Here is a 13,614-nt window from a genome sequence, read left to right on the forward strand (position 1 = left end):
CTATAGAGCAATCAAAATTCGTTAATTTAAAGAAGAAAGTAGATCATATCCGATGTACTTTTTTTTTTTAGAAGAAAAAAAAAAAGACTGTGGCCAGTGGGCGTTGTGAAAACGATGCGCTTAGAGTATCGTGGCCTTGTTGAAACGGCGTCGTCTTATATGAGAGTAATATTGTAGTGCGGAAAGTTTGTGAGGTTCCGCTCTGTCTGCGCAAACTGCGAAGAGCAGAAAAGCAATGGCGACCGAACTGGAGGAGTTAGTGGGCTTTCTCTCGTCTCCGTCTCCTCAAGTAAGTTCCCTACTCTTTTCACAACAGTATGGAAATCTGAAGAGATTCCTTTTGTAAAGAAAACATAAAATAGCTGTTGCAAGATTTCAATTCCCCTTCTGGTGTCTCTGGTTTCCCAGCAACCAAACAGACAATAAAAGCTCGTACTAGCCATGTATTAAATTAGAAATTTAAAATTTTCGTACAATGAGACATGAAGCATATTATTTAGGAGCAACTGATATTAGTTTTTTTTTTTTTTTTTTTTTTTTTTTTTTTTTTTTCTGGTATAGATTACAAAGGCGGCAGTGGACATTGTTCGGGGATTAACTGGCTCTGAGGATGGATTGCAGTCTCTCGCCAAATACTCGAAGATCGTGCTTCCATCACTATCTCGGCTCCTAACTGGGCCAAAGGTGCTCCCTAATATTCAATCTATGCCCAAATTTTAAAATGAATGTTCATTGTTTGATAGGCAAGAGGTTTGCAAAAAGAAACGCAATGCGATGTGTTTTATCTTATATTACATGTAGAGTGCAATAAAATTTGGGTGGTCGATTTAATACTAATTAGCTGGTTGGTTTACCCTTCATGGATTAGGATCCTCTAAATTTCCTAGGGTGATTCCACGGTGTAGTTCTTATAATACTAATCATTTTCTTTAAATGAAATGGTTCATAATTTGGCACCTCAGCATTTTGTAGAAGATCCTTAATTTTTCTTTAATTCACTGCATCTCACATGTTCTAAATATCGAGATCAAATCTGTTAATTTAAATATAATGGATAGGATTCTATCACATCCACCGCAGAGTTGCCCTAGGAAATCTAAAGGATTGAGACTATTGAGTAATGAAGTGGGCTGATGTAATAGTTGGTTTTAACATTTACAGGTGGTGTCAGAACCTGCGGCGGAAGCTCTTGTAAATCTTTCACAAAATTCAGATGTAGCTGCAAAGATGGTTGAAATTGGAATGATTAAAATGGCCATGGAAATACTTTATAAGCCAGACTCTAGCATTACGCGGTTGCTGGTTATGCTTCTAGTGAATCTCACACAGTTGGATGATGGTATTGCTTCATTGCTTCAGGTGTGTTCATCTGGTTCTTTCTACGATTGCTTATTATCTTCATAGTCTGTATCAAAATGAATAGTGAAGCATAATGTTTTGAAGCAATTGCGATCTACCAAAGCCATTTATGCTTCTTTATTATTATTATTGGGAGAACTTCACTTAAGGGTACCGAACTATCGGCCTATTTGACTTACGGGTATTGAACTTCAAAATGTTTCAAAATAGGGTATCCAATTTTCAAAACGTTTCAATAATAGGTACTCTGTTAAGATTTGCTGTTAAATCTTGCAAAAATTTTCAAAATACCCCTGTATTTATTTTTTAAAAAAATATTTCAAAATTCAGGCATTAGTATTTTTGCAAATTTCGTTAAATTCTTACCAACGCCTAAATCCTAGCAATTTTTTTTTTTTACCCCCCTAAAAAACAGGAGGCTATTTTAAGAATTTTGACAGGATTTAAAAGCAAATCCTAATGGAGTACCTGCTATTGAGACGTTTTAAAAATTAGATACCCTAGTTTGAGACATTTTGAAGTTCAGTACCCTTAAGTCAAATAGACCGATAGTTCGGTACCCTTAAGTAAAGTTATTCTATTATTATTTTATGAATAATAGCAATTGTTTTTCTTCTTATTAACTTATTAGAACATAATGTTATGCCTTATCATTTGGAGACTTCAATTACTTATTGCGGGATTTTTCTTGTTTTAGACCGAAGATGAGAAGATGCACGGACTGTATGTCATGAAGCTCGTCAGATCATTTTGTAGATCCTCAAGTGAATGTAGCGGTGTGTTTTTCAACTTGAGTTAACTTCCATGCATATACTATATGATCACAAGAGAAGTCTAGGTTGAGAGAAGTCTCTAGGTTGTTCTGAAACCACCATAGGTTGGTGTTTCAAGCGAATTAGATATCTGCAATGTGTCAGAAACTCTTAAGAAAAAATCTGACCCCATTTAATGGCCCTATTGACTGAAACTATCTTTCTATTAGAAGACCGCATGACTACTAATTTTTTTTTATTCGTTAAGTACATGATTGTTAAGATTGATCTTCTTAGAGGTTCACAAAAAATAAGTTTTGCCATTTAAGAAAGTTCTAAACTCCTTGTCTTTATAATTTTTGTCTATTTTGGTTTACGAATTTGAACTTTAATATGTTCATCTCAAAATGTTGGTCTGAAATTTTTTATTGCACAACTACCAGATGATCCATTTGAGCATGTTGGTTCGATACTTGTAAACATCTCAAAGCGAGAAGCAGGAAGGAAACTTCTACTGGACCCTAAGCGGGGACTTCTGAAGCAAATTATTAGACAGTTTGATTCAAGTAGTCCATTGAGAAAGAAAGGGGTATGTCCAATAGACTAGATTACCTAAAAGGACTAAGTTTTTTATAGACAACTCCTCTTTTACTTATCAATTTTTTTTGTTAATAGACAACTATTTAATGTTGCTTAATCTAGCATGTGTATTAAGATGCATGTATTTCTTCTTTTCATTATTTATAATTAATAATGAAAGAAGCAGGAACTAGAAAGTGTAGTATAGGTCATCAATTTTTGTTCGGAGCTGAGTAGCATTGGTTTCTCTAAGCATATCATGATAACTGCAAATCATGGGCCAAACTTGGACGTTGCATAAGCAAACCTATCTTCTTTATATCTTATGAAAGACATGGGATTGTTTACACCTCCTTTTAGTCACGTGAATCTGACACTTTGTGGATTCCTTCTATGTAAATTAAACTAATTATGCATGTTTAGGATGAGGAGTACATAGAAAGACCTTTACCTCAGAGTGTATCATTGAACTCTTCCCACTCTTCCCTAATTGGGGTCTCTCTTGTATACTTCTTGTGTACTTAGGTTTCTCCCCTTTGCGCATTCTAATAAGATTGATTTACTTATATATATAAACTCTTCCCACTTTAGGTTTACTAGAGGAACATGTCCTAAAGTTGCCTAATGATAAAGGAAGACAGGTTTAGGTTCATGTATATGTGCTGATCTCATAGATTCTATGCTTTAGAAACCATTCTCTGCTGCAATGGTAAAGTCTTTGGCTACCATGTGCAAGTACGTTGGCTTGAGTTTTCAGAGTGGTGACTTCATGCAAAAATGCCAAAGTGTAAGACTGTACCAAAATGACCTCTCCCAGGATTCAGCTTAGGTTGGAGTGACATTGATTATTGTAGGGGAATTTGAAATGGAGTGACCAGATGAACCTGGCTAGGGCTATAAATGAATAGAGCTGTTCGTAAACAACTCAAGCTCGACTCGAGTTCGGTTCGTTTATTATAAACGAATCAAACTTGAACAAAAATTTAGGCTCATTTATTAAATGAGTCAAACTCGTATAAATTCGGCCAAACTCGTATGAGTTTGTAAAAATTCATTTTTATTATTTAACTTTGTAATGTAACATCTTAAGTATTTGAAAAGATAAAAAGAATTATCTTCCTAATGTAATAGATATAGCTTGAATTATAGTGATTGTGAATCTTTATATATATATGTGTGTGTGTGTGTGTGTGTGTGTGTATAATAAATTTATATACATACTATGGAAAATATATATAGGCTCGAGATTGAATTGTTTAATTAAGATTCGAGTTAATTTATCTAATTAACTCGAGTGATAAAATCTTAAAAACAATTAATTAATTAATGATTAATATGAATTTACGAAAAAAATTAAAAACTTTAATTGGGTAGCTCATAAACAAGCTCGAGTTCGTTGGAAAATAAATCAACCGAGTTTGAACAGATTATCTAGCTCGGTTATAAGCTCGAGCTAAGTTCGTATTCAAAACAAATTTAAACAAATTGGCCTAACTTGGCTTGATTACAGCCCTAAACCTGGCTGTTTTTGAATGACTAGCTTGTTGAGAGCCTTCTTGCTTAAATGAGCCAGGCTTAAGCAGATGTAGCTTTTTCATGCAGTTGACATCAAACTCCTTTATGATAGCCTTTCTAAGAAGACAACGATTGACAGATTATATAGAACCTTCTGGTGGATATTAGATTGGCTGATAAGTGAGCTTAGTTTAGCTTGTAAAGGTTGACCAAGCATTTGTAACAAAGCTTGCTATTGTCATGCTTGAGCAGCTAACATCAAAGTCAAATCCACCAAATTAAGCTTTAATAGCCCTCTGCTTTGCTCAGCTGATGTGAAGTAGGATATTCTTTTACTTACAGGTTTCTGGAACTATTCGCAACTGTTGTTTTGACGCTGAGAGTGAGCTACAGAATTTGCTTTTGATATCGGAGTTTCTTTGGCCGGCGTTACTTCTACCAGTTGCTGGCAGCAAGGTATTTTCTTTATTTGCAATCTGAACTTTTAGAAATTTCTTATTTTACTAATTAAATTGAAATGTTGCATCACAAGGTATACTGAAAACTTCTTCATTTTGTAATTATAAACTGTTTTTACTGTTCTTTATGTTTTACACTTGTAATATTTTAAATATGATTTTCAATCCTTTTTTTTTTTCTTCTTATTTTTTTTTGGCTTTTGCCCAGATTTATAATGAACAGGACATCTCGAAAATGCCACTTGAGCTTGGGAGTGCACTAGCGATTGAGCGTGAACCAGTTACTGATCCTGAAATTCGAGTCCAAACATTAGAGGCTGTATACTTGATCACATTACAGGTCAAATAAGTACCATCTAGTCTTCTCTTCAGATGAAATGTGCTTTTAAATTTATTTAAATATATTCTAGTGGCATTTAAAATTGATTGAACAACTATCTTTAACTAGAAAATTCATACCATCTGTTAGAAAAATATGATTTTCTTTTTAATGTTCCAATAAGAAGATATGGAGCTTTTCTCTCTTACCGTTATTGTGATATTAGACCTGACATATAGTTGGTTTTACATTTTAATAACTGTCTTTTTGAAGATTAAAGATAAATAATGCATTATTATATATTTTTTTTGAAATTTCAAAGTTAAAAGTATTAGACAAACTCTTGGTGGCAAGCTTGTTCCCATCATGTGTGTTTGAGCTAGGGAAAGTTACCACTAGCCTTTGTAGCCAATTGTTGTCCCTCCTCTCTTTAAAGGGGGAGGTCCAGGTTCAACTCGTGATTAGAGGGGTTTGAGGTGGAAGAAGACTACTCATGTTGTGTGGCCTACCGTTGCCATTAATTGAAAATTGAGGAAGTTTTATGCAACCAATTAGGAGTGAGGACTTGAGCATAACACCATTGGTTTCAGAAAACTAGGACACATTTTTCTGCAACGAAGTATTATATTTGATGAAGGAGAACATAAATGCTGTTGCATGGAGTGTGTGTTGATACAGTGATTCTCATACAATGCTATTTCTGTTGGGATAATTCCATAATATGGATATACTGAGCTCTATATGATCAGCCTATGTAGAATGCCTCTAAATGCGGGCGTCGTCCTTTTTTTGAGAATTCTAAATGCTTTCCAAGAAATACCAGTTTTAATTGTCCCTCCTAACTTCTAGCTTGTTATACCTTACTGGGGAATGTGTTGCTTAATCTTTTCTTCCGTATTCCTTCAGGAGGCAGGTCGAAGAGCTTTTTGGTCTGTCAATGGACCGAGAATACTTCAAGTGGGGTACGTGGACGAGGAAGATCCGAAAGTAATGGAAGCATATGAGCGAGTTGGTTCTTTGGTATGCAAAATCCATCCTCTTATTCAGTTTTTTTCTTCTTTCATATCGGTGCTTGTTTTATCTTGTGCATTTCACTGTTGCTAGAAATATTAACTGCCGCTTGTTGTTTACCAGCTGATTGATAACAGCAGCACAGGGGGACCATCCACTGAGACAGAAAATTAGCAGCTCTTTACGGGTTCATTCAGTTTGACATGAACTTTATGCTGGTTTTGACGGTCAATGCTGATCATGCCTTTTGGTTATTTGATGGGCGTATGTGTCGTGACTAAAACTTTATCTTGTCAGCATAACAATTAGAAAAGCTGTTCATAACATGTAATTTAGGGATTTAACTGGTTCATATCCCATAAAAGGGCATAAAAGGGTCCTGGTGGGTAGGAGAGGCAATTGCCACTCAGCTTTTTTGAAGAATCTGCTTAAGCATCTTGTTGTTGTCTTTTTGCTTTTTGGTTAGTTTCTGTTTTCTCTTTCGTTGGTTTGTAGTGCCCCTCAACCAAAGGGATAGTTTAAAATACAATCGAAAACGGTATGTAAATTAATGTAGAACGGTGTGTTGGTCTGGTGCATATTGGATAAGTTGAGCCGCTAGTGTGGGCCGTGTGGCTGGTTGGGAAATGCCTATTACAAACAGTGTTAATGGTCCCTATTCTCTAATCCCGAATGGTTGGAACACTGTTTAGCTAAATAATGATTAAGAATCATAGATCATGAAATAGATCCTCTACACAAAATTTGATCGACCTGGCAATATGTATAATGTACTGCTTTCAAATAATAACTATTGCTATTTAATACGAAACAGATCAACTAATAATACCAAAATGAAAAAGGTATATCAACGGTACACAACAAAACTCAACCCAATTAGCAGATATTTAGCCACTCGCCTAGTTTTCTAGCATGTTATTATTCAATTTTAACAAACGGGGCAAATTCAAAATAATAATAATAAATAAATAAATAAAAACGGGGCGAGTTCATTAGCCCAAGCCCACTAAAATGAAAAGGAAAAACTAGTGGCAAACGCAAATCCATTAATTTGGAGGCAAATTCACCGCCAAACACTTCCCGCGGAAATTACTTTGTCATTTCGTGCGCGCGTAAGTTTTCAAATAAGGAAATGAAAATATTGAAAATCTAAACTGTTCCCGCCAACTCCACCAGTTATCTTCTCCACGCTCTCACTTACTTTTCTTTCACATGCAAAACCAGACTTTCAACCTCCCAGCCCGAGAAACCATCAGACCCGTCGGACGAAAATGGATCTCTCGGACATAGCGAAGAAGCTCGGCCTCTCGGAACCCAAGCACCTGATCCGGAAGGCCGGGGAGCTCCGCCGCCTCTGCGACGTCCAGTTCGACTCCTCCATTATCGGCGTCGTGAGTTTAACTTCAATCTTTATCCAAACCAAGGAAATGGGTAAGCGAATGTTTAGTGCTGACTGAATATTGGGTTTTTGTTTGTAGGGAGAGGTTTGCAAAGCCGTAATCTGCTTAGAGATCGCCGCCACAAGGTTCTGATCTTACTGCTTAAGCGATTACAACTTCTTTTCTTTTTTCATTTTGGTGAGAGTGTTGTTGTTTTGATGATTGGATAAAATGATTGTAGGTTGGGGGTTCTATTTGATCGGCAAAGCGCTATTAGGCTGAGTGGGATGTCGGAGAAGGCTTATACCCGGTCGTTCAATTCGTTGCAGAACGGTCTTGGGGTCAAGTGGGTTTATTTTTGTTTCACTGATTATGTTTGTATTTTGATTTTGTTGTAGTGTTTTGGGTAATGGTACGGGGGCTTAGATTGGATTGGGTTTGTGCTATTGTAGGAACAACCTGGACGTAAGGGAATTGGCGATTCAGTTTGGGTGTGTGAGGCTCATTCCTTTGGTGAAAAGGGGATTTTCTCTGTAAGACCCATTTCCTTGATGTTGCTGGCGTTTCTATTTGTTTCCGTTTATGTACATTCTTCATATGTTATCTCTGCTACGTGTTTGATAAAATCCCTCTGAGCATGAAGTTTGCTACTTCTGCAAATTGCTAGATGTTTCACATGTTTGTGGTTATTTGAGTTTCGGCATAGTTGAAGTTTAGCGTTGTTGAATCTTGGGTAAAATTATTAAGATGTTTATGAGTGAACAATTGGTAAATGTTTGCTTTTCAGTTATAAGGATCGGTTTCTGGCTTCGCTGCCAGCTTCTCGGCGGGCAACTGCTGACTTCGCTCGCCCTGTGTTTATAGCAGCCGCATTCTATTTGTGTGCTAAAAAGCATAAGGTACCTCATCAACAATCCATCTGTCTCTCTTTCTGTGTGTAGGCAGGGAAATGAGTCACCTTCCAGTGTTTTTAACTAATTACAATACGATTTTCTGCTTGTTTTATAGCTAAAGGTAGACAAGATTAAGCTGATTGAGATCTGTGGTGCATCTGAATCTGAATTCTCTTATGTAAGAAAGTCACTTTCCTATATTTTACATCATAGTTTTTTCTAGCCAGCTACAGTTTTCATTCTTTACTCTTAATATGTTTGATACTGACTATGGTTTAGGACTGCAGGTTTCTACTTCCATGAAGGACTTGTGCCATGATGTTTTTGGAGTTGCAAAGGAGAAGAAAGATGCCAGGGACATAAAGGAGAACCGAGGTATGTCTCTTTCATTTTTCCTTATATTGTCACTTTGTTGCATGGTTTACTTGAAGATTATTTGCTTCATTCAATATTGTTAAGAAATTTCTTTCTTCCTTTGCAGAACTTTTGGATGTATTACCTGAAAAAAGGAAAATCGAGGATGGAGGTTATTTATCTGATGATGGACTAGAGGTACTGTTGCTGCATTGCAAATTGTTGTTTATTATAGAGAAATGCATCCAAGTTGACTCCTTACTAATTTTCCAGTTTCCACTGCATTATAACGATCTGTTCTCTCAATTTGATAACAGTAGGGTCATTAACCTTGGCATTGCCACATTAGTTCTCACGCTGACTTCTTGAACTTGTCTTGGTATTTGATAGTGCCGCAATCCATTTCCTTTTGATGCAGTTTTCTGACATCATAGGTCACGTTATCTAGTGGGCTGCCAGTTACCCCATCTTGAGAGGGTGCAAACTCTAAAGTTATTTAATCTCAAAAGGATTTTTGAGGCTTGCATTTGCCCATTTCAAGTCAACACAGTTCAGTTTCCTGGATGTGTATAAATTTGGTTATTTTCCTAACTTGTTGGATCAATATTGCAAATACTTGTTACTAATAAAGTCGCCAGGGCACTGCTAAACTATCGTAATAAAGATGAAGGGGCAGCATTCCAAGAGGATAGGTAGACACTGCTGGGGATTTCCTTACCTCTGGTCAGCTACACTATAGTACCTTTTTGTCACTATAATGGGGATTGATGTGTGTTCGAGCAATCAGTTCTAATTCAATAGATTGTGAAGGCTTATAGTTAGGATCTGATTCTTGAAGGCTTTAGTACTGGCCGGAGTTAATCAGTAATGTGTTGAATCAATGAGATTTCTAATGGATAAGTCAGACTATGCAGACGGAGTTGTTGGTGCTTTGTTCAAACGGCTCTCCTTTTGTTGTGTTACCAAGATAGTTTTTCGCAACAATGTTAAAGAGTTTTCACATATAAATTATTCTTAAAGTTTTATGCAAGTCTGGGCCCAGATAAACTGTAGGTGATAGTGGATCACTGTTAAAACCTCCTTGCCACCCTCTGGCTCATTCCGCCTTCTCCCATTCCTGCTCTTACTCTCTTCAGGTTATCATTGTACTGTAGTGCATAGTTATTTTGCCTTGATATCTGATGTCAATACTATGGTGTAGATAGTGCTTTGTTTGAAGCAAAAGCTTTAAGTATAATGGTGTGAAGTGTTCCGTTCAACTTATGGAATTATCTACTGTCTCATGTCTGTACACATTCTTTTAGATTAGACCCACTCCTAAAATAAGTTGTGTACAATGCACATTTAAATGAAATCGACATGATGTACCTGCAGCTCTCAAGTTACAAGAAGCGCAAACGAATGGAAAAACATGCTTATGAGGAGTGGAAGTCTAACGTCATTGCATCTAATGACCAAAACAAGGCAAAAGGTTTTAAAAGGATTCCCTTCTCAGTTTTCACATCACACATCAAGTAGGCCAACCTTACTAATTTCTTACATTTTTCAATTTCCAGCTTGTAAGCAAGCCAAGCAAACTCGCCTCAACTTTCCAAAGGAAGTTCCAGAGACACAGAAGTTGGAGGCTGTGTAAGCGACGAATGTCTTGTCATACTGTGCTGGAAGTTCACATGGGAAGAAGAGATGAAGATATAAAATTTTTGGTCAATGTTATCACCTAAAGAAGTGTAGAGCCTTGTTGGTTGTTCATTAAGCATGTGATTGTTGTTTCATGTGCTCCATGGATGATAAAAGGATTTGTCTGGCATACATTATTGCAACAACTCATATTGTACAGAACGGCAATCATTAATATTGTCCACAATGAAATATCATTTCTTTTTATTTCAAAAATGTTTCTGAATGCTCTCCAATTTGACATTTGAATGAATATTTTAAAGCCTCTCACTATATGTTGTGCTGTCCCATTATGTCAAATTAAAGAAGGTTTTACGGTCAAACCGAAAATGGTTTTCGTTGACCGTTATTTTCGCTCCTACCAAACACCATAAAATACCGAAATCATTTTCCTGAAATCATTTTACGCCGAAACAAACGGAGCATTAGTCAAATTTTCTAATAATTTATCGATACTGTTTTATTATGTCTGCTCCATGGACTTCAATGGAATTGATGCACATGACAAATTTTTGCAACAACTCATTGTACAGAATCGCAATGATTAGTGTATGTAGTGCTCTTCCAGACTAAATATTTAAGAACTTATTATTCTCTTATACAACTCTTTTCTTTTCTTTTTTTCTCTTTTTTTTTTTTTTTTTCTTCTTTTTTTTGTTGAATATGAAAAAAAGGGTTATATGGAAGAATTCTTTTCGCACTTGATCAGAAAGAAAGAGAGAGAGGACAATCTTAAAATCGAAAAAAGAGTAGGCATCTCAATAACAGACTCAAAAGAAAAGAAATTAGTGCATAAATACATACAAATAGTAGAAAATTGGTCAAACAAGTGACAGTCTTCTCTAGAGGTGTACAAACGGTTATAATCGGCGGTTATTGGCTAAAACTGTAATCGCTAACCGCCTAGGCGGAGGCGGTTATTTTTATAACCGCCGTTAGCGATTATTGAGGAAATAACCGGCGGTTTTATAACCGCTTTTCAATTTGGGTTTTGGACCCTTTTTGGGCCGGTTTTAGACTTGTTTTGAGCCTGTTTTAGCCACTTTTGGGCTAGTTTTAGTGCAGATATGAAATCCAAGAGCCAAAACAAATCTAAACAGAAGTACAAATACAAATACAATCCGTATTCCTCTCCTGCGGACTCTTCATCGCACGGCCTGAAGCAACGGAAAACCAACCAAAATTAATATCAAAATCAAAATCAAACAATGTAAAAACAAAAAAAGCATACAAATCCAAACCTCGGCCTGCCGACATTAAAATCAACCCAAAATTTCTATAAAAAAACTAACACCCACTCGATTGGAGCTCAAATACACAGAAAAATTAAACCCTAAAACTGAAACTCTCAATCAGTCCTCTACAATCGAAACCCTAAAACAAACAATTTAAAATCACATAAATCAAGATTGCACAAACCCTAAAAAAGCCGAGACAAATGCAGCAATGGAAAGTGAATCGCTAGGATATGGTGATTCGGTGAATGGTCGTTTCAGAGAGTTATTTTTCGAGATATAGGGAAAGAAAGCGAGAGAAAGAGTAGAGATGCTTACAGACTACAGAGTAGCGGCGGCGGAGACGAGACGAGGCACGAGCTGAGCAGAGAGGAACAGCGCTGGAGAGGCTAGAGGCAGAGGGGCGAGTGGCGGCAAGGTGAGGAAATGAAGAATGAAATGAAACCCTAAAGGCTAAAAGAAAAAGACGTTTATAAACATTGTCCAAAACGGCGTCGTTTTGGGCATTGCAAAACGATGCCCCTCTTACTCTACTAACCTCCAGGTTTTTTACTTTATATAAGCGGTTAGCGGTTATTAACCGTTTTTCCCAAAACCTATAATCGCTAACCGTCTCCGCCTAGGCGGTTTGCAGTTATTTATAACTGCTTTTAAAAGCGGTTGGTAGTTAGCAGTTAGCGGTTTTAAAGCGGTTATAACCGTACCGTTTGTACACCCCTAGTCTTCTCAATAAAACGTAGAAAGAAATTACAGAAATGAAAAAGGCACATACTAAAGCGAACATATATGAATTTCCACATAGAAGCAGCCAAAAAAAAAAAAAAAATTATGTTTTCTGTGATTACAGAGACAAACCATACTTTTGTATAGGATATCTCTATATGTAAAAGTAAAACATAATTTCTACATTGATTTGCGCATATTTTGTGCAAGTGTTTTCCGTGTCATCAAATTTTCATATAATCCTAGTTCATTAAATTTATCGATGCTATTGTGTGCTGCATAAATATCATTAATAAAATTAGTTGGCATAAATTTTTGCTGCAACTCATGTTGATATAGTGACCACGCACGTCGAACGTTCGATGTTGAAAACTTGCAAAGAGACCAAAGATTTGAGTAGCATGTTGGCGATGACAAGAAAACCACCACCGATACTTAAGTTAACGAGAGTGAATTTGAAAAGGAATATAAACAAAATATAAGCTAGAAAAAGTGTAAGACAAGCGTACCTTTGGAGCGTGTGCAAAGGTAATGCATGGTTCCAATGCGTATGTTGCTTGATGAACCCGGGTCTCAAACTTGGACCGGGTCTGCCTATGGGTAGATGGGCCCTCTAGGCCTTTCTAGATTTTGGGTAGTCCAACTCATATCCAACAGAATTGCAATGATTAGCTATATTTAAATTCTTCTATTTAGAGGGTAGAAAGAAACAGAAACCAAAATGGAAGCAAATTTCACAAGTGGAATTTCAACCCACGCCCTCTCACGAGTCACGACGACCTTATTAAAGGTATGGGCTGGGCCTGATTCAGTTCAGTCTCAGCTCCAGTACAAATTAAGTAGAACATCAAAGCCCCATGAGTTTCTTTTTCTTCTTCTTCTTCCTTTTTTTATTTATTATTATTATTATTATTTTTTTAAAGTATAAGAAATGGTTGCTAAAATTGGATCGTGCATTATTGCATTTTTTTACACAATTTTCCACTGCAAAATTGGTCATGTATTACAGACCAGCAAAAATAGTGATTATTTCAGATAATTAAGTTGGTCTTTTAATATGATTTTTGCTGTTTTATTGATTATAGCTATATATATTGACTTAAACTGCGTGATTATACTCATAGTCTTTTACTAAACTTCAGTGTTTTTCTTTGCAATCAACACTTTAATGAATTATTAAGTGTGTGATTTGCACATAACCATTAAAAGGTTCAAACAATTTCATGCAAATTAAGATGGTAAAATGACATTCTAAATTCATCTCGAATTAAGAAACTAACTAAAAATTGATTTAGAATATGAGAAAAATGCAAGACCACTCCATATAGTTTACTTAATTTGTAAAAAGCTTATTGTAATA

General features: G+C 36.2%; 2 protein-coding genes across 2 annotated transcripts; both read left to right on the plus strand.

The window, feature by feature from the left end:
* Nucleotides 1–134: 134 nt before the first annotated feature.
* LOC133858429 (uncharacterized) lies at nucleotides 135–6,428 on the plus strand. Its single transcript, XM_062293899.1, has 9 exons — nucleotides 135–289; nucleotides 562–684; nucleotides 1,162–1,359; nucleotides 2,057–2,135; nucleotides 2,555–2,700; nucleotides 4,548–4,661; nucleotides 4,872–5,003; nucleotides 5,889–6,002; nucleotides 6,117–6,428. The coding sequence occupies exons 1-9, from the start codon at nucleotides 236–238 to the stop codon at nucleotides 6,165–6,167; spliced, it is 1,011 nt and encodes a 336-aa protein (XP_062149883.1). The 5' UTR covers nucleotides 135–235; the 3' UTR covers nucleotides 6,168–6,428.
* Nucleotides 6,429–7,088: 660 nt separating this feature from the next.
* Nucleotides 7,089–10,503, plus strand: LOC133858584 (origin of replication complex subunit 6). Its single transcript, XM_062294064.1, has 10 exons — nucleotides 7,089–7,384; nucleotides 7,472–7,518; nucleotides 7,614–7,718; nucleotides 7,825–7,905; nucleotides 8,160–8,271; nucleotides 8,381–8,443; nucleotides 8,553–8,640; nucleotides 8,747–8,817; nucleotides 9,994–10,090; nucleotides 10,176–10,503. The coding sequence occupies exons 1-10, from the start codon at nucleotides 7,265–7,267 to the stop codon at nucleotides 10,250–10,252; spliced, it is 861 nt and encodes a 286-aa protein (XP_062150048.1). The 5' UTR covers nucleotides 7,089–7,264; the 3' UTR covers nucleotides 10,253–10,503.
* Nucleotides 10,504–13,614: the final 3,111 nt, after the last annotated feature.

The sequence above is a fragment of the Alnus glutinosa genome, chromosome 1 (assembly GCF_958979055.1).
Source record: "Alnus glutinosa chromosome 1, dhAlnGlut1.1, whole genome shotgun sequence".
NCBI lineage: Eukaryota > Viridiplantae > Streptophyta > Magnoliopsida > Fagales > Betulaceae > Alnus > Alnus glutinosa.

Excerpts from the sequence above, each read along its gene's own strand:
- LOC133858429 (XM_062293899.1), top strand. The coding sequence starts at position 236 with ATGGCGACCGAACTGGAGGAGTTAGTGGGCTTTCTCTCGTCTCCGTCT. Across the intron at positions 1,360-2,056 it reads GTATTGCTTCATTGCTTCAG|ACCGAAGATGAGAAGATGCA; the intron begins GTGTGTTCATCT and ends TTCTTGTTTTAG. Across the intron at positions 2,136-2,554 it reads ATCCTCAAGTGAATGTAGCG|ATGATCCATTTGAGCATGTT; the intron begins GTGTGTTTTTCA and ends CACAACTACCAG.
- LOC133858584 (XM_062294064.1), top strand. The coding sequence starts at position 7,265 with ATGGATCTCTCGGACATAGCGAAGAAGCTCGGCCTCTCGGAACCCAAG. Across the intron at positions 7,385-7,471 it reads ACTCCTCCATTATCGGCGTC|GGAGAGGTTTGCAAAGCCGT; the intron begins GTGAGTTTAACT and ends TTTTGTTTGTAG. Across the intron at positions 8,818-9,993 it reads TATCTGATGATGGACTAGAG|CTCTCAAGTTACAAGAAGCG; the intron begins GTACTGTTGCTG and ends ATGTACCTGCAG.